Source organism: Eumetopias jubatus, unplaced genomic scaffold, assembly GCF_037043125.1.
Source record: "Eumetopias jubatus isolate StellerSeaLion01/CBP00866 unplaced genomic scaffold, mEumJub1_p1.0 scaffold_6, whole genome shotgun sequence".
In the NCBI taxonomy this organism is placed as follows: domain Eukaryota; kingdom Metazoa; phylum Chordata; class Mammalia; order Carnivora; family Otariidae; genus Eumetopias; species Eumetopias jubatus.
In genome coordinates, this window is record NW_028274812.1 from 13442907 (window position 1) to 13463999 (window position 21093).

Sequence of the window (21093 nt, forward strand, 5' to 3'; positions counted from 1 at the left end):
AGAGGCCACAGTGATTTCCCTCCTTATATCCACACCCCTTTGCAATGCAACTGCAGCTCCTACCATCAAGAGGTAAGGTCTGTTTTGCCACCCCTTGAACCTAGGGCCTGGGACCACCATGAGGACAGCAGGGCTAATGTGCTGAAGGATGAGGATCCATGCGGAGCTTGCCACTCTTGCAGGGCTCATCCCAGCTCAGCTAGCTGACAGCAGTTCTGCCAGTGGCAGCTGCCCCTCGGGTGAGCCTGGCTAAGGCCGGAAGAACATTCTAGCCCAGCCCAGCTCAAACTACCGATCTACGGAAGTGCAAAATATGTGAATGGTTGCGTTAAGCCACCATGTTTTGGAATGATTTGTTATGTAGCAAAAGCTGACCGAGTAGCCCTTAACTATGTAATTATGAGGCAAAGTTTATTTGGGGCACAGACATTTCTCATACGGCTTATCAAATTACCTTGATAACTGCCAACTCTTCATTTTGCGCTGTAGGGACATGGTCTCAGTGTACAGTTGTCAGAATACAGACACCCTGGGAAGGTTTGATATTGGATCTCTGATCTGCAGAATATGAAGTGGACTAATGCACTTGAAACATGACATATAATCTATTTCTTGGAGAAAATACAAATATATAGGCGGGACATAAACATCTACAACAGTACCAACTCCAAACAAACAGTCAAAAAGTTCATGCAAATCCAATTAGCTTTGCTTCGCAATCTAATGGCTCATGGTGTCAAAACAAAAACATGAATGAACAAACAAAAAACCCAAAAACCTGTCTGTCAGATTCTGAATTTGTCTGACTAGCCAACTATGTCCTATAGACACGGCCATAAAGTGTCTGATTTTTCCTTCAAATAATTTCATGATTTTGATATCTTATTGAAACTCTCACCAAAGGCTTATGTATCGTTCCAGATGTCTGTGTGTAACCGCCTAACGATGACACATCAGTGGAGATGAGTGGAGCGATCTTTGATTTATCTTAATTTTCAAGTAAGTCAGAGTGTCTTTTCCTCTTTTCCTGTCAGCCGCTCTTCTCTGTCCAGCCCTCCCAGCTGGGCATTTTGGGAAAGCAGCCAATTCCACGGCTAATGTGTTTCTGCTGTTATCTGATCCTGATGCTGCTTCATAGAGACAGCAATGAAGATAAGCCCTAAGTGGATGTATTTTTAAAGCAAACCTTTTAGTTACTTAGAACAGAGCTTCCTCAATTAGCTTCCTTTCTCTTCTCTCTGGCTGTGCAGGAACCACACTAATGTGAAAATGCTGGCTCTGGATGGGAGTCAAGAGCCGGGTCGGGGCAACTGAAGGACAATCATACTGAACTCAGGAGAAAGGCTCCACCAGAGAGGCTGGGAGCTGTGGTTCCAGGAGAGCAGGTGAGGAAAGGACACAGAGAATCAGACGTGACAAGAGGCCCTGGCAGTGGTCCAGGGTAAGGCTACCCACAGCCACATCCCAGCGTGCCTGCAAGAGAGGGAAGGTGGGGCAGGCCCCAACTGAGCAAGAATCAATATATAGAGTGTTCCATCCCTGTGCTCCAAAGGAAGTGCTTTGTTCCAAGGCAAAATGTGTTAACCTTGGTTTAGGATTGAGAGTTTTAAATTGCATTCTGCAATATATTATCCTCCGGTCAAAGAAAATCTGTCTGAATCCCTACCCTCTTTAAGTTACTCACAAGCTTTTGATAGCTGCCGAGAGGGAGAGCTGCTGAGAGGGAGAGCTGCTTCGTAGAAGAAGCAGGTTTAGAGGGGTCTCGATGTGGAAAAAATATAGAGAAAAGAAGCCGTGTGGAAAAACATTTCTTCTGTCTTTACTCAGTCTGAAAAGGAATTAGAAGTGACACAAAGTAAAGTAGTAATTTCCCTTTGTTGGCAGTGGGTTGGCCATCATCAGCTTATACTGCCTAGAGGGCCCAAATTCCAGTGTTCCTTTTAGCATGATTTAATATCAGAGGTGTGAGGATTAGCACCCCCCCCCTATGGCAGACCATGTGGGCCTCCTTAAGCTGGGCCCGTTGTCAGTAGGAAAGGGTAAACCTGGGTGGGGCTGGGCTGGGCTGGGGGCCGGTAGTGGGCGTGGGGGAGACAGAGTGGAGCCTGGGGAAAAAAAAATGGAGAGGAGGCAGCCGCTCTGTACTGTAAGGCTCTTCGTCTGCCTCCTCAATTAGACTTCTAGTCGTTTTTATGGAGGCATCTGTTCTCTGAGTCCTGGCCTCTGACCAGGTTCTGACTCAAGGATTTACTTCACTGGAAGTTCGAATTTGAGTTCTGTGTTATAAATTTGCGGAGGCTTTTTTGGATTTTTGGATGCTGACGCTATTATTTGAAAGTTTACTTATTTAAATTAATATTAAGAGTTAAGTGGTATGTTTGATTTACCTTCTATCAGATTCCAAATTTTGCACATCATTGGTTTATCAAGATCATATTAACTTAGAGACAAATTTTTCTCTTTTCTGATTCTCCTGTGATTATAATACTGTGTATAAATCTTGCCTCTCCCATGCAGGCTGCCCTCTGTACTCTGCACATAGGAATATAGCTTCCAAAAAATAGTCACTCCTCACCCTATTAACCTTAACTGGTATAATGACTGTTAAAAAGTAAGTTAGTTCTAATAATTAAGTAATATGTTTGATGTTTCCTTTAGAGTTCAGGTATAAAGATTGACAAACCAATGGCTGAACAAGTTAAGACTGGCTATGTTTTTTTTTTTTTTTTTTTTTGGTCTTTTCTCCTTTGCTGTGACCCTGACTTGCTGGAAACATCTGGCACCTATCCCCACAGTGAGTGAAGTGATGACCTTTTCCGTTTAACCACAGAACCAGAACAGGACTGACTGGCAATGATACGCATGAAACATAAACGTTGGGGAAAATGAGAAGAATTGTAGAATAGCATCACTTCCACAATGTGCTAACATCATTAATTTTGCATAGAAGCAACAGCTGTGAAGATACTGATTTTTGGCAGCTTTATGAATTTCTAGGGGGTGTATCTCTAAATAAATACATACAGATACATAGGGCTGTTTATATAATGTGAAGCACCTCACCTCTCTGTCACAATGACCATAATTTGCTATTCTCCTCCCTCAGTCCTCACAGGGGGAGAACCTTCATCCCTTCATTACTGATTCACTTCTAATGGATTAAAACTTGGATTGGTACAAACTCTATAATTTTTATGTCATCCCCAGTAGGTGTACCCAATTCTAGAAGCTGCATACCTGATGGTTAGTCCTATCCACTGTATTGGCCGTGGAGGGGTGGTCTCTAGTGTTCTGACGGACTCGAGTGGAGTTTTGTTGCTCAATGGTGGAGGAAGTTGGGATACAGAACTCTCTGAAGCATCGTTTGAAGTTTTCATCCAGAAATGCGTAAAGGACAGGATTTAGGCAGCTGTTTGTGTAACCTAGAGCAATGCAGAAGTGCCAGGAAACGGTCTGGAATGTAGTTTCCGGGATTGTAATCAAGGCTTTAATGATGACATAAATGTGAATGGGAGTCCAGCAAACAATGAACACAGCCACAACCACCAGCACCATTCTGGTGATTCTTCGCAGATTCCTGTCCTTTTCTTTGGAGCCAGAGAGCATACGGACACTCTTGAGGCGTAAGATCATCAGTCCATAACACACGGTAATGATGAGGACAGGCATGATGAAGGCAAAGATGAAAACACAAATTTTCAGCAGGTTTTCCCAGTACCAGGTTGGGTGAGAGAATGTGAGGGTACAATCTATGGAACCTGGAAAACAATAATTATAAGGAAGAATTAGCAGCAGCATCTAATTATAGCTTTGACCAGAGCTAACTTAAATCCATTAAGGGAAGCCAATAAGGGAAGATTTAAAGAAATTGAGGGAGAAACTCAGCTCTCTGTTGATTTTCAGGGAGAGTTATTTTTAGATTTTTTTTCCTAAATATCTCATTTTTTGTCCATTTTGATCACATGAAGCTTTCATTCAGTCAACAATTGTGGAACCTTTTACTGTAAGCTAGATCCTCTATGGGGTCTATGCTGACATAAAAAATACAATCACTGTCCAAAATCTATAGGAGTTTCCAGCTAATGGATATTTTCATTCCATTTTTGATGGGTGGTTCATCGTTCTGATATGAGGACTAGAAAAATAAATTTGTCATGTTAGCAGCCACTTGAAATTTTAAAACAACTTAATGTTTTTTTGGGTTTAAGTCTAATCATTCTTGCAAGAGCTATATTCTTAGTTTGCCCTCATTTTGATGAAGTCAATGCAGAGAAATCAGGAAACAATAGATTACATTCTCTTTAAAATGTTTAGTGTGCTTAAAATTTAGGGGAGAATTCCTATTACAAAAGATTCAAAGACATTCTGTTAGGAAAAAATCACCGGTATTACAATTTGACTAAGAAGTTGGACCACTCATGACTTCACCAGCATGTCAGTCTATAAACCCTTCATCCCTCAGGTCTGCAACTTACCATGCCTGTACTTTGTTGTTGCCATGAACATTACAGGCAAACCAATGGCTGAAGAGAGGATCCAGTTGCAGACATTGACAATTTTGGCATTGCGGGGAGTACGGAAATCCAGGGCTTTGACGGGATGGCAGACTGCGATGTAACGATCGACACTCATGGTACAGAGGGTAAAGATGCTGGTGAACATATTATAGTAATCTATGGAGATCACGATCTTGCAGAGGATGGTTCCAAACGGCCATGTACCCATTAGGTAATTGACACTCTGGAAGGGCAGGGTACTGGTTGCTAAGGCGTCTGCTAGAGCAAGGTTGAAAATGTAGATGTTGGTGGCAGTCTTCATTTTGGTGTATCTAGGAGGTCAAAGAGGAGTGGTGGCAAAGTCAGAAAAAGACCAGTGTGAAATGTAGGCAAGCTTCTGATAATAAAAAATATTGCAAGGGTTAGTGGAAACCACTTGAGATTAGATATGGAAGAACTTTTTTTTGATACTAGATTGGCTATTCATGACCATGTGTCTATGAACTAAATACAGTTTCTCTACCTATCAGTTTTATAATCTGTAAGATGGCCTTAATATCAGCTGCCATACTGATTTATTAAGTTTCTTTAAGGTGCCAGGCACCGTGATAGATGTAATAGACACAGGGAGTGCTCAGTCATATATCCAAGTCTACTGATATTCATAAAATGAATATAAAATGAGTGATAATTCACTTTAACTCTACATATGTAAAAGAAAAATTTCAGATATATATAGGTAAAAGTATGGAAAAGTGTAATCATGCAAGAATGTGTATGTATATATATACCAATGTAATAGTGCAAGTGTGTTTATATGTATGTATAAATACATATCCCTGTATACACAGACACACACACACACACACACACAGACTATAATGGTGGCACAAGAAGAAATGAAGGAGTAAGATAAGGGAAGAAGGAAGGTATCTTGGAATTGTAAATGTGCAAGTTTAATCTTACACTGGTAAGTGTAGGTTATTCTAGATAGAACACCTAAATAAAGGCATAGAGTTGAAATAGCATGATGTGTGTGTTTTGGCACTGCCAAAAGGTAAAATCCCACCAGAAAATGGCAATAAATCTGATCGGGTAGGAATACAGAGGCCAGTTCATGGAGGGATTTGTATGCCACGGTAAGAAGCTTGAGCTTTATCCAATCCATGATGAGGAAGCTAATGCTGTTTGTTTTGTTTTTATTTTTTAATAGCTTTATTGAGGCATAATTGACATACAATAAATGGCATGTAATTAAAGTGTACAATTTGATAAGTCTTGACATATGTACACACTTGCGAAACAATTATCTTAATCAAGATCAGGAATTGGCAAACTGCAGCCTGCAGACTAGGTTGGGCTGCTGCCTGTTTGGTTGGAACACACTCACATTCATTTAATTACTTCTTATCTATAGCTGTTTTGATGATGCAGTGGCAGAGCTGAGTAGTTGTGACAGAGACCATATGGCCGGCAATGGCTAAAATATTTACTATCTTGCCCTTTACAGCAAAAAATGACAATTCTTGATCAAGATAATGAACATCTCCATCAGCCTCAGAAATTTCCCTGTGTAGCTCCTAAATCTTTCCATCTTCCCTTCCCTGACTTGACTCCCCACCCATAGGCAATCACTGATCTTGATCTGCTTTCTCTCATGATAGGTTAGTTTTCATTTCTAAAATTTTACGTAAATAGAATCATTCAGTATGTACTCTTTTTTTGGTCTTGCTTCTTTTGCTCTGCATAATATTTTGAGATTCATCCACATCTTGTTGCATGTATCAATAATGCATTCTTTTTTATTACTAAGTACGTATATTATTATTATTATTACTGAGTATAGATATGATTGTGTGGTTATGCCAGACTTGTTTATCCATTCATCTATTAATGGGAATTGAGTTGTGTCTCCTTTTTGTATACTGAAGGTTATCTGTTATGAACATTAATTAAGTCTTTGCGCAGAAATATGTTTTTCTTTCCCCTGTCTGAATATCTAGGAGTGTTATATGTTTTCAAAGCCATAGAAATTAGAACTTAGAAGAGATGAGCAGCTAAAATGACAACACTAATAAATTAATATATGATGGTAGAGGAGTACCTTGCTAATGTGTTGTCCAATTGTCAGATGTATCTGACATTGCACATCTGTTCACCTTAATGTTAGGAACAGTACTCAATTTCACTTTGGAAACAACGCCTTTTCCATGTTTAGTCTGTAGGCTTTGTAATGGGCTCTGTTACTAGTTCAATGCCTCAAGATGTAAAGTGACTGGGGCCATGGTGAATGTTCAGAGCTGGTCTCATGTTTCAACCAGAGCCAATAAAATTTTGGGGAGACTTGTGAAGAAAGAGTATACCATTTTTAGATAATTAAACCTGAGAGAATGTAAGGTTGTTGGAAGAGCCTGTCTGAAAGTGGATCCCATACAGAGGATGTGGATTTGAGAGAGCAAAAGAGGAATATCTACCTGAAGCCTTGGACTTTTTTGTTTATGTGGTACAATCATTCTCTTTAAACTTTAGCCTGTGTATATTTTTCAGTCCCATGAAATTAAGAAACTAACTCATTTAGCCCAAGATAGCTGTTGGTTGGAGGAAATAATATTACGGACTCATTTTTTTAGGGCCTTAATTCAGTGTTCAGGAAAGTTTGTTTGGTTTCAATAAGCACCAAGAAGCTGAAGTTATATGAACCCTCTCAGAGTCAACAGGCTCAAATTATTTATTTGAGCTCTAAAATTCTGATACCCCAACTTGTCTCTCAAAGTTGCAGAAGTTGCGTTAATGCCCGAAAGTCAGATCTGGGGACTTTTTTTTTTTTAAGATTTTATTTATTAGAGAGAGAAAGTGTGACACAGAGCATGAGCAGAGGGGGAGAGACAGAGGGAGAGGGTGAAGCAGACTCCTCGCTGAGCAGGGAGCCTGATGTGGGGCTTGATCCCAGGACTCTGGGATCATGACCTGAGCCAAAGGCAGATGCTAAACTGACTGAGCCACTCAGGCACCCCAGTTGTGGGGCCTTTTGAATTGCTTTAGAAATTTTATTCCTTTAAAAGATTTGAAAAGGAAAAGGTAGAGAAAGCCATTTAACTTGAGGAGGTAAACCAATCTGATGTTAGTGAGGACTCTAAATGTGGCAAACATAAAAAGGTAATTCAGACAAGATCAGCCCAAGTCCAACAACAAACAAATAAAAACAAAATTAAAACTATGACTTTAGGGATTTTGGAATAACTGACCTGGATGCCCAAGAAGTTAAACAATTTTGATATTTATAAAAATAAATTTCTCCCACAAAGAAGGAAAAAAAAAACCTTATTAGTTACACCACGGATAATAGACCTGCATGATACAAAAGCGTGCTTGAGTGCCTTGGTCACTTTCCTGCCCAGCCGACCTTACATTTCACATCTTATCTTTAAGAGTGTATTATGTTAAATACTCAGGTTCTTTACTGTCAGTTTCATGACTCAGAATACCTCTAACCTTCTCTTCAGGCTCATCTTAGCACTAGGTATTTACTGATGTATGTTTATTTCAGTCAAAAAAATTTTTCTCCCCTGGAATGAGATGTTTGTGAAACAAAATTAGGTTAGGGTCCTACATCACAGGAGGAAAAGTGAGTATCTACAAAAGCTGTTTCAATTGACATTTTACAGGAACAAAGCTGTTTGAATTTTCTCAATTTATCCAAAGAGCCTTTCTCTAAAGATAGCCAGGGTTCTTACCCCAATTACTCACACTTTGAGTCACAGCAACATATAAAAGAGGGCTTAGCAATTTCCTAAATACATGTAAGAGAATTATACAAGACCAAAGATTTGAGAATTCCAGTTGCCTCCAACATGTCTCTAAAGGCTTCAAATCTAATGGGACAGTCTGATCAGAAAAGGGGTCACGCAGTCCAGCAAACATGAGCGTTTCATTCTATTCTGTTCTGATGCAGTGGTATTGACGTTGCCTCAGGAAAGTTACATGAACAGTCGGAGTTACATTATAAGTTGTAGGAATATACAAACCAGTGTTAGCAAACACGACAGTGAGCTAAAGGAAGGACCATCCTTGTGCTCAGTTTACCTGAATGGACCTGAGTAGAGCCCCTGGATATTAACACACAAGCCTGTTGCCATCCTTTGTACCTATTCCTTCTTATTGTGCCATGAATGAGTTTGGTGACAAAATGGACAAAATGACATGGGAGGGATACAGGGCATGTCCTTGGAGTGTTTCTCCTGGACTCACATGGCCTTTCTCACCTTGGCGGGTTTACCGTGCCCACTGAATTGGGGCTTTTCCTCAAGGCAGAGGCTGAAGCTATTTTTTTTCTTTCTAATATGTATTTTTAAAAACCTGTTCCAGGTGATTGAGTAGCTTATTTTCTATATAAATTCAAATATATTACCATGCAATTATTATTTTTGAAAAATTATAGTCTCTGGACCTTCAGTGTTTGACCTGTTTTATGGAGCTTCCAGATGCTGTGTTGGCGGAGGCATTATGAATCCCATTTCATTGGCAGCTCAAATAATCTCCCAGGTTTCATAAACACTTTTTATCTGTAAATGCCCTTCTTTTCTTTGTGGTTATAAAAGAATTCCTATTTACTTTCAGACCCATTCTTGGTGTCATTTTTGCAATTATTACTACTTGCCAAAACATCATTGATTTTGACCGACATATGTTAAATGAAGCCACACTGAATAAATTACTTGTGTATACCCAATGGGCTTTGCAAATCTTTTGTTATTGTTTTATTTTGAGTTAATTTTTGAAATGTGATGGCCTTGTCTCTGGCCAGAAAAAAATGACCAAGGAAACTTGAAAGGAGGAAGAACGTATTCTAGAATCCAGCTTGTCAGTTTTGTACCATGTCAAGCCCTTCACATTGCTCCGCTACCTTCTCTAGAAATTCATAACAGAGCCAATTAGGATGTGCCGAAGACTTTCACCTCTTTTTGGTCTAATTTTCTGCTCTTTCATGTTTTTACCAAATGGAATTTTTCTCTCTTTTTTCCTGTTTGTTAATCCCAGTGAAGTAGAAAGTTATCTAATCCAGTAAGGATTCAATGAGTCCTTTCCAGCACTGTGCTTGGAAAGATACTTTTCTTCCATCTGCCCTGACTTTTTTATCTATCCATCCTCACATAAAGAAATTCACAACTTTAATAGAGAAAATAAATTATTAATTAGATGAGCAAAGTGGTCACATGACTACCTACTTAAATTTCTCATTTATTGTCCATTTCATTCTAATATTTCAGGCAAGCATGTGTATGTATTTGTGTGTGTGTGTGTGTGTGTGTGTGTGTGTGAGAGAGAGAGAGAGAGAGAGAGAGAGAGAGACTGAGATCTAAATTAAGAACCAAAGCCAAAGCCAGTGGTGATACTCTCATTAACATAGAAAGAAACCATATACTAATTTGTTATTTTCTGTTATGTTCTCCACTAACTTAGGGAAAGAAGGAACAGGGGATTTCTCATTTTGCTATAGAATGTTTTAAAATATTTCACTTATATTTATTTCAAAGTCATTTGGTCAATGACCAAATTTCTAATAAGCTTATACTAAAAAAAGGAGAAAGTAGTAACCTTAGACCTCTGAGTCCTGTGGACAAGAAAGTGACTATTGCCGAAGAAGAAGATAGCAGGAGGGAAAGAAAGAAGGGGGGGTAATCGGAGGGGGAGATGAACCATGAGAGACGATGGACTCTGAAAAACAAACTGAGGGTTCTAGAGGGGAGGGTGGTGGGAGGATGGGTTAGCCTGGTGATGGGTATTAAAGAGGGCACGTTCTACATGCAGCACTGGGTGTTATATGCAAATAATGAATCATGGATCACTACATCAAAAACTAATGATGTAATGTATGGTGATTAACATAACATAATAAAAAGAAAAAAGAAAGTGAAATTGCCTGCTAGTTTGGCTCAGAAAAGAAGACAGAAAGAGGCTTATAGAAAATTAAACAAAGAAGCATCTCCTTCCAGAGGTTAATTGGCTCTTTCTGTCTCTCTGTCACCAGAATGTGATGACCATCAGGGACTTTTTGGTGGAGTGTTACTCTCTCTTTTATCCACACCTGCTTCATTTTTTGTTCTCTCTTTTTATTCTTACTTTCATTCTCGTCCATCTCCCATTAATGACAATTCATGAGAAAAATATCTTTCACACAGAGCAAGGGAAAAATCTGCTTTCTTGAAGTAGATTGAACGGATGAAACTTAAATAGAAAATGTGAAATATATAAGTGATTGTATTTTGCATTTTGCATTCCAAGCCACAGGCTTGGAAAAATCAGAGTAAAATCTGTGTTTCCTCTTAATAATTGTATAGAATCCCAATGACACTAAAATCAAATACATTTCTATTGTATCAACTTTACTGCTAATTTCATCATTTCATTCTCTGTTGCCTATTTTTTGCCTACTTTCATCTATATTTCTCTTATTTTATTGTATGCATTTTTGTAAGGTTCTTCAAGTTCTCCTTTTGGAAATGGAACTGAGGTGGAGGAAGGAGGGAGAACATGGCCACCTGACAATGCACCACTCCTCTGGTCAGAGGAAAAAGTGAGAGACTTCTATTATGGCCAAGAGACTTTGCCTAACTTTTTTTTTTTTTTTTGGATTATGCTTTTTAGAAGTGCTTATTTCCTGCTTTATTTCATTTCTGGAAATTTTACTTCAAGACATGAATAGCATTTATTTCATCAGAAGTTTATATAAAAATATGTTTTGCCAACTTGATGCCAAATTCTGTGATAAATAATATTTATGTGTCATAGAAAAATACTACTATGCCAAATCCTCTGATGTATTTAACCATTATAACTGGTTGAAATATTCTTGTCTATAGCTTTAGATTTTTGTTTGCAGGAAAATCTCATCTCCTTAGATGAATTGACTACCAAGACAGCATGAGAACACTTATCTCAGATATCTCTTATCTTCATAGATAAGAAGGTTTTGCTTTTATTTTAAAGAACGTGTTTTTAGAACTTAGAAATATCTTAGATTTCAAATTTGGAAGTTTTAGGAGAAAAAAAAGTCTTCTATTTTAGAATCTGTAAGTTCTGTACATAAAAAATAATCAAGTCTACATTACCACTAACTTCAAATAATGCTATATCCCTAGGTACTTGTTTAATAATGAAGGAACAACAACAAAAAAAGAACACAACTTCAAAATATGATAAAACAGTTCTACCAACATCAATATTAGAAAATTGCTTTCTGAAGAAGCTCAAGCATATGCTATAGATTATAAATTTTTAGAAGGCATAGTCTGCCTGTAAAATTATTATCTATTTAGTTCATACAACAAATATAAGGCTTCATTTATACTTTGGTGATGATGTGCATATAATCACTCACTATACATAAAATATGAAAGATAGCACAAATGGAAAAGTTAAAAGAAATAAAAATAGAGAAAATTTATCCATTCAGTACAGAACTCAGCACAAGATGGGCACCAATAAATGCTTGTTGAATGGAATTAAATATAGAAAGAAGGATTTGGGTTATTTTATTGTAATAAGATAAGCCAAACTTTTTTTTTTTTTTTAGGAGAACCAGCAGTTTTTAAAGCAAAAGCAAAGAGGGAATATTCCCTTTTTCCTGTCAGTTCATTGTCAAATTAAAAAGAACTTTGGTCAAAAAGGCCATGTAATGGTAAGTAGGTACTGAAATGGGCTTTCCAAACCACACTGTCTGATCACCTTGTTTTATGGTAAAAGGGCCCGAAGCATGGAGAGATGTACAAATGTTTGAGATTTTTGCCCCCATCTCTTTAGGCTTTACCTAAAATTACAACATGCCTTCTGTACTGTAATGTGGGCCATGTACATTTCCGGGAGTGCGTAGTTGATAACACTGCAAAATAGTTTGCCTCGGCAATATTCAGCCCACTATCTAGATAAACATGGCAGGTATGCAAAGCTTTTTAATCTTCTTCTCAAAAATGGCCATGCTGGGAACATCTTGGAAATCTTGAGACATTTTCTCACTATATTGAATATTGTAACAGAATCATAGTTTTTAAAGAAGAGCTGAGTTCATATCTTTTGCTTTACTTCTTCACAATCCTCTATCGGTTCTATGTAGTTGATCCACAACCTCTCTTTCAAGTTCTATGACTACCTTTCCAACTCTCGTTTGAACATCTGCACGAGCTATTGGTTTCTCAAATGCAATATTTCCCCAAATGGAGTTATTCTTTCTTACTCCTTAATCACCACTTCCACCAGCATCACACAATCAGCAACCACGAAATAATCAGTAACACCATTTAAAAAGATGTAACATATGGTGAATTGAGATAACTACGAAGAAGGAGCAACAGGATTTAATTACTTTTAAGAAATAAGGAATAGAGGAGGAAGGGTATAATAGGAATCCTGAATTCTCGTATGGAAGGGTGGAGAGGATGGAAACACTATTGTCTAACAGGGAAGAAGACAGGGAAAGCAGATTCCGCACTGATAGTTTGATTTTGAGATTATTATGTTGTGGGACAAAGGATCAATGATTATGTTCGAATTTCAGCTGGAGCAATTCATTTGTAAGCCATCAGCCTCTGGATGGTAATTCTAACCATGTGAGAGGATGAGATCACCTTGTGGTAAGAGGCAAAATGTGAACGACGTTAAGGCAGAGAAGGACAATGTTTCAGAAAAGGACAGAGAAGGAAGGAGGTAAAAGGAAAAGGAGAGAGGCAGAGATAGGATATGAATGTGTTACGCAGGATGCATCAGAGCGTGAGTGGGAGGGAAATGAGGTTTGAAATGTCAGAGCCAGAATGTGGGCACAAGTCTTTTAATCACCAGACATACTTTTTTGGTAAGTGGGCTTTTATAAATATCCAATCAAAATAGTTCTTTCCTATCATGACTATATTTCATTATATAGTATAAAATGCAATTATTCAAGGGTAATAAAGCTCCTCATGATAATTGTTTGAAATAGAATTTATCAGAATTCTTGGTTTTGAAAGCATGAATTTGTAGCAGTCCTACAGCCATTAGCATGTCTATATGTGAAATCGCATATTTCATGCATCCTAACATATTGGATCACATCTTACTTATTTGATAAACATTTTTCTGATAAATCTTATAGCTCATATAAGAAATTTGATAGATATTTCCCTAAATTTGCCCATTTATAACTTTGTACAATTCCACTATTAATCTGTAAAGGAAAGAAATTTTTCTAAAGAATCAATAAAAATAAATTTTGATCACCTACGTTAGAGGAAAATTAAATTAGTTTTCTTCTTTTCCATAGAAAATGATAATGCAAAGTTGTATCAAATGATGAGGCATTCAAAAACTATACGGCCTAAAATTTAGGAAAATAGTACCCAAGTATGGTGGGGAGTTAACTAATAAAAGTATTATTATTATGGATTTTGTGATGTTTGTGATATTTATCAGCTTTTAAAAATCAGTATTTTTAATGCTTTCTCAACCTAATTATTTGCTTTAATTTCTAATTAATTTCAATTCAATTAATTTAAATTTACTTCCTAAATTATTTTTTAATTTAATTAAAAAAATCAATTTCTAAAAGTTCTAAAGCATATGAGCTTTGAGCTCTACTTACTCCACCATCACTATCCAATGGTACTATGGGATGTTCTGTGAGGCATCTCGTTCCAGAATTCCAGCCAGGTATGAGGTCAAATCTCTTACTGTTTTGGTTTCACAGATTTGTGATTTATATCCCCATAAAGAGTTGGCCCCTAGAGTAAGGTAGTGAGGTGGGTAAGTGATAAGGACAGCGCCCCAAATAAAGAGTTGACCTCTCTGTTCTCTTTATCCTATCCTTCAGATGGACTTGAGACAGCCCAGAAAGTTCTCTCTCCTCTCTGTTTTGCAGGAAAATCACAATTTTTGCTAGCTTTTCTGTCCTAAACTCTATTCTCCCAGTACTTTAGGCTGAGCTTTCCATAATCAAGCCCAAACTTTTAGAATTCATTCAAAATGTTTTCCTTTTGTGTCTACCTAGTCTTGCATTTTAAAGCTAAGGCTTTCAAACCCTACAGTCAAGAACTTAATTTTTACCATCCTCCCTGGGTTCTTTCTTAGGCTCCTCTTCTTTGGGAAAATAAAGCTCAGGCCCATAGTTTGGTCTTAAATATAAAAGAGCTGCAGGATTAACAAGGAATTATTGAAAGGGAATGCATGCATTAGATAGTACTCTAGTTTATTGTTTTGTCAAATGCTTATTAGGTATCTGGTGTAGAAATGAAATAGTAGTTGGAGTATGGAGTCTAGAAGAGAAGACACACTGAAGTGTGGATTTGGGGGAGGTTAACGTTTGTGTAAGATATAAGCCTGGGGCCGTGGAAGACTACTTGAGAAGAACATCTCTATTAGAAGGAGAAAAGGGCTCAGGTTAAAGCCCTGATAAAAATGGAGAAGTAAGAAATAGCCAAGATTTAAAGAAAAAACCCAGAGCTGGGGTTAAAGAAACCTAGAAAGGAAAGAGTGTCATGAAGTCTGTAGTGGTCAATTTCACTAAATGCTGCAGAGATTAAGTAAAATGAGGACAGAGATACATTTGCTGGCTTTTGCAAAATACACATTATTAATGGTCTTGACAAGTGCCGTGCGGTGATGGGGCTGGAAGATATGTAGATAAGAGTTAAAAAGCAAGGTGGAAGGAGGATGTAGGATGCTTTTGCAATATTGTGTTATGCAGAACAGAGGGAGTGTGAGTTCAAGAAAGGATTTTTTGGGCGCCTGGGTGGCTCAGTCGGTTAAGCGACTGCCTTCGGCTCAGGTCATGGTCCTGGAGTTCCGGGATCGAGTCCCGCATCGGGCTCCTTGCTCGGCCGGGGGGTCTGCTTCGCCCTCTGACCCTCTTCCCTTTCGTGCTCTCTGTCTCTCATTCTCTCTCTCTCGAATAAATAAATAAAATCTTAAAAAAAGAAAGGATTTTAAAAAAACTTGATCTGATAGACCAGAGAAACGTGTGTGTGCTATGGAATCACGTAGCAATGAAAATCTAATGAATCGGGGGAAACAGAGGATACTCATGGGAGGAATGTCCTTGAGAAACTGAAAGGAGATAGGATTCACAGCACATGTGAATATCGGGTCCCTTCTTGATTATTACTAGCAGCAAGACTAAAAATAGGGAGACAGATACAGAAAAGGTCTGCAGACTCATTGAAGGCTTTTTTTGCATCCTTCTAGTTTTCCAGTGAAATCCTTCTCTTGACCTCATTTTCCATTTTGTGGTTTCCATTTCTGTTTTTTGTTTCCCCAAGCTTCTAGAAAAAAAAAAAAATCCACACTCACTGTCTTCAGTTCTACTGTGTAGGCACACAAAAAATATTTGTTAAATGAATGAATGAAGGAAAAGTCTGGGGCATCAATGAACAAAGGTGATGGAGCAAGAGAGGTAGGAGATCTGGCAGAGAGGAGAGCAGGAAAGTAAGTCCATCAAAGAAACATTTGCTTGGCAGTGGTGGGTGCTCACTTGAGATTTGTAGTTTGAAAAACAAGTGGTTAAAATGAGGGATGGGAATACTCAGTTTTGAGGGACTACCAGATTCAGGGTCTGAATTAGGAGATATTAGCCTGAAAAGAGTAGGGATCCTTAAAAGGGAGATTTTGGAGTTGTTGATGAATAGTGTTAGGATGTGACCATGGAAGATGGGACTAAAATCAAGCTAGAATGAATATCACCAGTGGCCCAATTCAAACACCACCCTTCATGATGCCTCTTGCCCTTCCCGTGGTGTGATCTAAAGTCTTCCCATAATGACTACTGTTGTGATGCTGCTTCTACTACTACTATGTACTCTTCTTGTCCTCACTCTTTCTCTTGTTTTTCTGCTTCCTTCTCTTCCTCTTCCTCCCCCTTTCTTCTTTCTCCTGCTTCTCCTCCTCCCGTTAATCTGGTTTGCATGCAGTTGTACGTTTGTGCTATCTTCTGTAGCACGTCATTCTTTCAAAATAGGTATTGTGTCAAACTTGTCTTTGTTTCTCTTCAGTCTAAATTCATTCCAATCCCTTCATGGTAACACAAGTTATACACAAGTTCCAGGTAATACTAAAGACCCTTTGAAGTCCCGGCTCCAATATCAAATGGTTGTCTCTTTCCCAAGCACATATACACACACTCTTAGGGCTTTGGTCTATTACACAGCTTTTACAATAATTATATGCATAAACAGGTACCCTTAGAAAATGTGCAATGTTGCATTATTTTCGTAACTCAAGAAGTACCATGCTGTCTGCAGCATTTTTGAGTTTCTTTAGCTTTTCAGTCAGCAATATGATTTTGAAGCTCTCCATTTTAATACCTGAGACATAACTCATTCTTTTTAACTGCTCTCTAGTAGTATTTTATATGAATATGCCTCATTTTACATATCCTTTTAGCTGATTGGTATTTGTGTTGTTGACTTCTTCAATATTAACAAGACTGCATGGATTTCGTGCCTGCCCCTTATACTCGTGTGCAAGTCTTTCTCTGGGCCAGCACTGCTGGGTCATGGACAATGCATGTTTCCTGTTTAGAGAGGGTCTCCCTAATCATGTGGCAAAGGGGCTGTACTCCCACCTGTAACATGAGACAGTTTCTGGTTCCTACACTCTTCCCATATTTGGTGTTAAAAAACTTCAAAATATGTATCAGTCTTATAAATGATATATACTATATCATTCTCATTTTAGTTATCACTTTACTGATCACTCTAGAGGTTGAAAATAATTTCATATATTTCTTGGTGCATTGTATCGCCTCTTCCGTTAATATGTTTTCATTTTTTGCCCATTTTTGTTGGGTTATCTTTTACTTATTGATTTGTAAGAGGTTAAAAGTATATGTGGCAGGTTTTTTTTGTTTTGTTCTGTTTTTGTTTGTTTTTATCTTTTTCTCTTTCTTTTCTTTTTTTTTCTCTTTTTTCTTTCTTTCCCTTTCTTTTCCCCTGGTTTCAGGCCTTTTCTGATTTGTTTAGAGTATATTTGCTGGGAACGTTGTTAACCTGTTAGCATTTTGTTCTCTCATTCATCTATTCTCCTCTGGACAAAATGACAAGATGAAAAAAATCACCTCAGCAAAAAGAACAAGAGGTGGTACCGTCTGCCAGGGACCTACTCAATACGGACATTAGTACGATGTCAGACCTAGAGTTCAGAATCATGACTTTAAAGATACTAGCTGGGCTTGAAAAAAGCGTGGAAGTTATTAGAGAAACCCTTCCTGGATAAATAAAAGAACTAAAATCTAAAGAAGTCGAAATCAAAAAGGCTATAAATGAAGTGCAATAAAAAATGGGGGTACTAACTGCTAGGATAAATGAGGCAGAATAGAGAATCAGCGATATAGAAGACCAAATGATGGAAAATAAAGAAGCTGAGAAAAAGAGAGATAAACAACTACTGGATCACGAGGGCAGAATTCGAGAGATAAGGGATATGATAAGACAAAACAACATTAGAATAATTGGGATCCTAGAAGAAGAAAGAGAGAGAGGCGCAGAAGGTATATTGGAGCAAATTATAGCAGAGAACTTCCCTAATGTGGGGAAGGAAACAGGCATCAAAATCCAGGAGGCACAGAGAACCCCTCTCAAAATCAATAAAAATAGGTCAACATCCTGACATCTAATAGTAAAACTTACGAGTCTCAGAGACAAAGAGAAAGTCTTGAAAGCAGCTCGGGACAAGAGATCTGTAACCTACAATGGTAGAAACATTAGATTGGCACAGACCTATCCACAGAGGCCTGGCAGGCCAGAAAGGACTGGCATGATATCTTCAGAGCACTAAACGAGAAGAATATGGAGCCAAGAACACTATATCCAGGTAGGCTGTCATTTAAAAAATTGAAGGAGAGACAAAAAGCTTCCAGGACAAACAAAGACTAAAGGAATTTGCGAACATGAAACCAGCCCTACAAGAAATATTGAAAGGGGTCCGCTAAGCAAAGAGAGCCTAAAAGCAGCATAGACCAGACACTATACAGTAACAGTCACCTTACAGGCAATACAATGGCACTAAATTCATACCTTTCAATAGTTACCCTGAATGTAAGTGGGCTAAATGCCCCAATCAAAAGACACAGGCTATCAGATTGGATTAAAAAACAAGACCCATCAATATACTGTCTGCAAGAGACTCATTTTAGACCCAAAGACACCCCCAGATTGAAAGTGAGGGGGTGGAAAACCATTTACCATGCAAATGGACACCAAAAGAAACCCGAGATGGCAATCCTTGTATCAGACAAATTAGATTTTAAAACAAAGACTGTAATAAGAGATGAGGAAGGACACTATATCTTACTTAAAGGGTCTATCCACCAAGAAGATCTAACAATTATAAATATCTATGCCCCTAACATGGGAGCAGCCAATTATATAAGGCAATTAATAACAAAAGCAAAGAAACACATTGACAACAATACAATAATAGTGGGGGACTTTAACACGCCCCTGACTGAAATGGACAGATCATCTAAGCAAAAGATCAACAAGGACATAAAGACTTTAAACAACACACTGGACCAAATGGACTTCACAGACATATTCAGAACATTCCATCCCAAAGCAAGAGAATACACATTCTTCTCTAGTGCCCGTGGAACATTTGCCAGAATAGATCACATCCTAGGTCGCAAATCAGGTCTCAACCAGTACAAAAAGATTGGGATTACTCCCTGCATATTTTCAGACCACAGTGCTTTGAAACTAGAACTCCATCACAAGAGGAAAGTCGGAAAGAACTCAAATACATGGAGACTAAAGAGCATCCTACTAAAGAATGAATGGGTCAACCAGGAAATTAAAGAAAAATTAAAAAAAATTCATGGAAACCAATGAAAATGAAAACACAACTGTTCAAAATCTTTGGGATACAGCAAAGGCAGTCCTGAGAGGAAAGTATATAGCAATACAAGCCTTTCTCAAGAAACAAGAAAGGTCTCAAATACACAACCTAACCCTACACCTAAAGGAGCTAGAGAAAAAACAGCAAATAAAGCCTAAACCCAGCAGGAAAAGAGAAATAATAAAGATCAGAGCAGAAATCAATGAAACAGAAACCAAAAGAACAGTAGAACAGATCAACGAAACTAGGAGCTGGTTCTTTGAAAGGATTAACAAGATTGATAAACCCCTCGCCAGACTTATCAAAAAGAAAAGACAAATGATCCAAATCAACAAAATCATGAATGAAAGAGGAGAGATCACAACCAACACCAAAGAAATACAAACAATTATAAGAACATATTATGAGCAACTCTATGCCAGAAAATTAGATAACCTGGAAGAAATGGATGCATTCCTAGAGATGTATCAACTACCAAAACTGAACCAGGAAGAAATAGAAAACCTGAACAGACCTATAACCACTAAGGAAATTGAAGCAGTCATCAAAAGTCTCCCAAAAAACAAAAGCCCAGGGCCAAATGGCTTCCCCGGGGAATTCTACCAAACATTTAAGGAAGAATTAATACCTATTCTCCTGAAACTGTTCCAAAAAATAGAAATGGAAGGAAAACTGCCAAACTCATTTTATGAGGCCACCATTACCTTGATCCCAAAACCAGACAAAGACCCCATCAAAAAGGAGAATTACAGACCAATATCCTTGATGAACATGGATGCAAAAATTCTCACCAAAATACTCGCCAATAGGATCCAACAGTACATTAAAAGGATTATTCACCATGACCAAGTGGGATTTATCCCTGGGCTGCAAGGTTGGTTCAACATCCGCAAATCAATCAACGTGATACAATACATTAACAAAAGAAAGAACAAGAATCATATGATCCTCTCAATAGATGCAGAAAAAGCATTTGACAAAGTACAGCATCCTTTCTTGATCAAAACTCTTCAGAGTATAGGGATAGAGGGTACATCCTTCAATATCATAAAAGCCATCTATGAAAAAACTACAGCGAATATCATTCTCAATGGGGAAAAGCTGAGAGCTTTTCCCCTAAGGTCAGGAATGCGGCAGGGATGTCCACTCTCACCACTGCTATTCAACATAGTATTAGAAGTCCTAGCCACAGCAATCAGACAACAAAAAGAAATCAAAGGCATCCAAATCGGCAAAGAGGAAGTCAAACTCTCACTCTTTGCAGATGATATGATACTTTATGTGGAAAACCCAAAAGACTCCACCCCAAAACTGCTAGAACTCATACAGGAATTCAGTAAAGTGGCAGGATATAAAATCAGTGCACAGAAATCAGTGGCATTCCTATAAACAAACAACAAGACAGAAGAGAGACAAATTAAGGAGTCGATTCCATTTACAATTGCACCCAAAACCATAAGATACCTAGGAATAAATCTAACCAAAGAAGCAAATGATCTGTACTCAGAAAACTATAAAATACTCATGAAAGAAATGGAGGAAGACACAAAGAAATGGAAAAACGTTCCATGCTCATGGACTGGAAGAACAAACATTGTGAAGATGTCAATGCTACCTAGAGCAATCTACACATTCAATGCAATCCCCATCCAAATACCATCCACTTTTTTCAAAGAAATGGAACAAATAATCCTAAAATTTGTATGGAACCAGAAGAGACCCCAAATAGCCAGAGGAATGTTGG

At 38.1% G+C, this 21093-nt stretch overlaps 1 protein-coding gene across 1 annotated transcript in view; it reads right to left on the reverse strand.

The window, feature by feature from the left end:
* Positions 1-513: 513 nt before the first annotated feature.
* Positions 514-21093, reverse strand: part of OPRM1 (opioid receptor mu 1) — a 58041-nt gene continuing 37461 nt past the window's right edge. The window contains exons 3-5 of the mRNA XM_088023832.1: positions 4476-4828; positions 3238-3758; positions 514-558 (exon numbers count right to left, since the gene is read on the reverse strand). Coding sequence (XP_087879958.1) covers positions 514-558; positions 3238-3758; positions 4476-4828 — 919 coding nt within the window. The remainder of the gene's footprint in view (positions 559-3237; positions 3759-4475; positions 4829-21093) is intronic.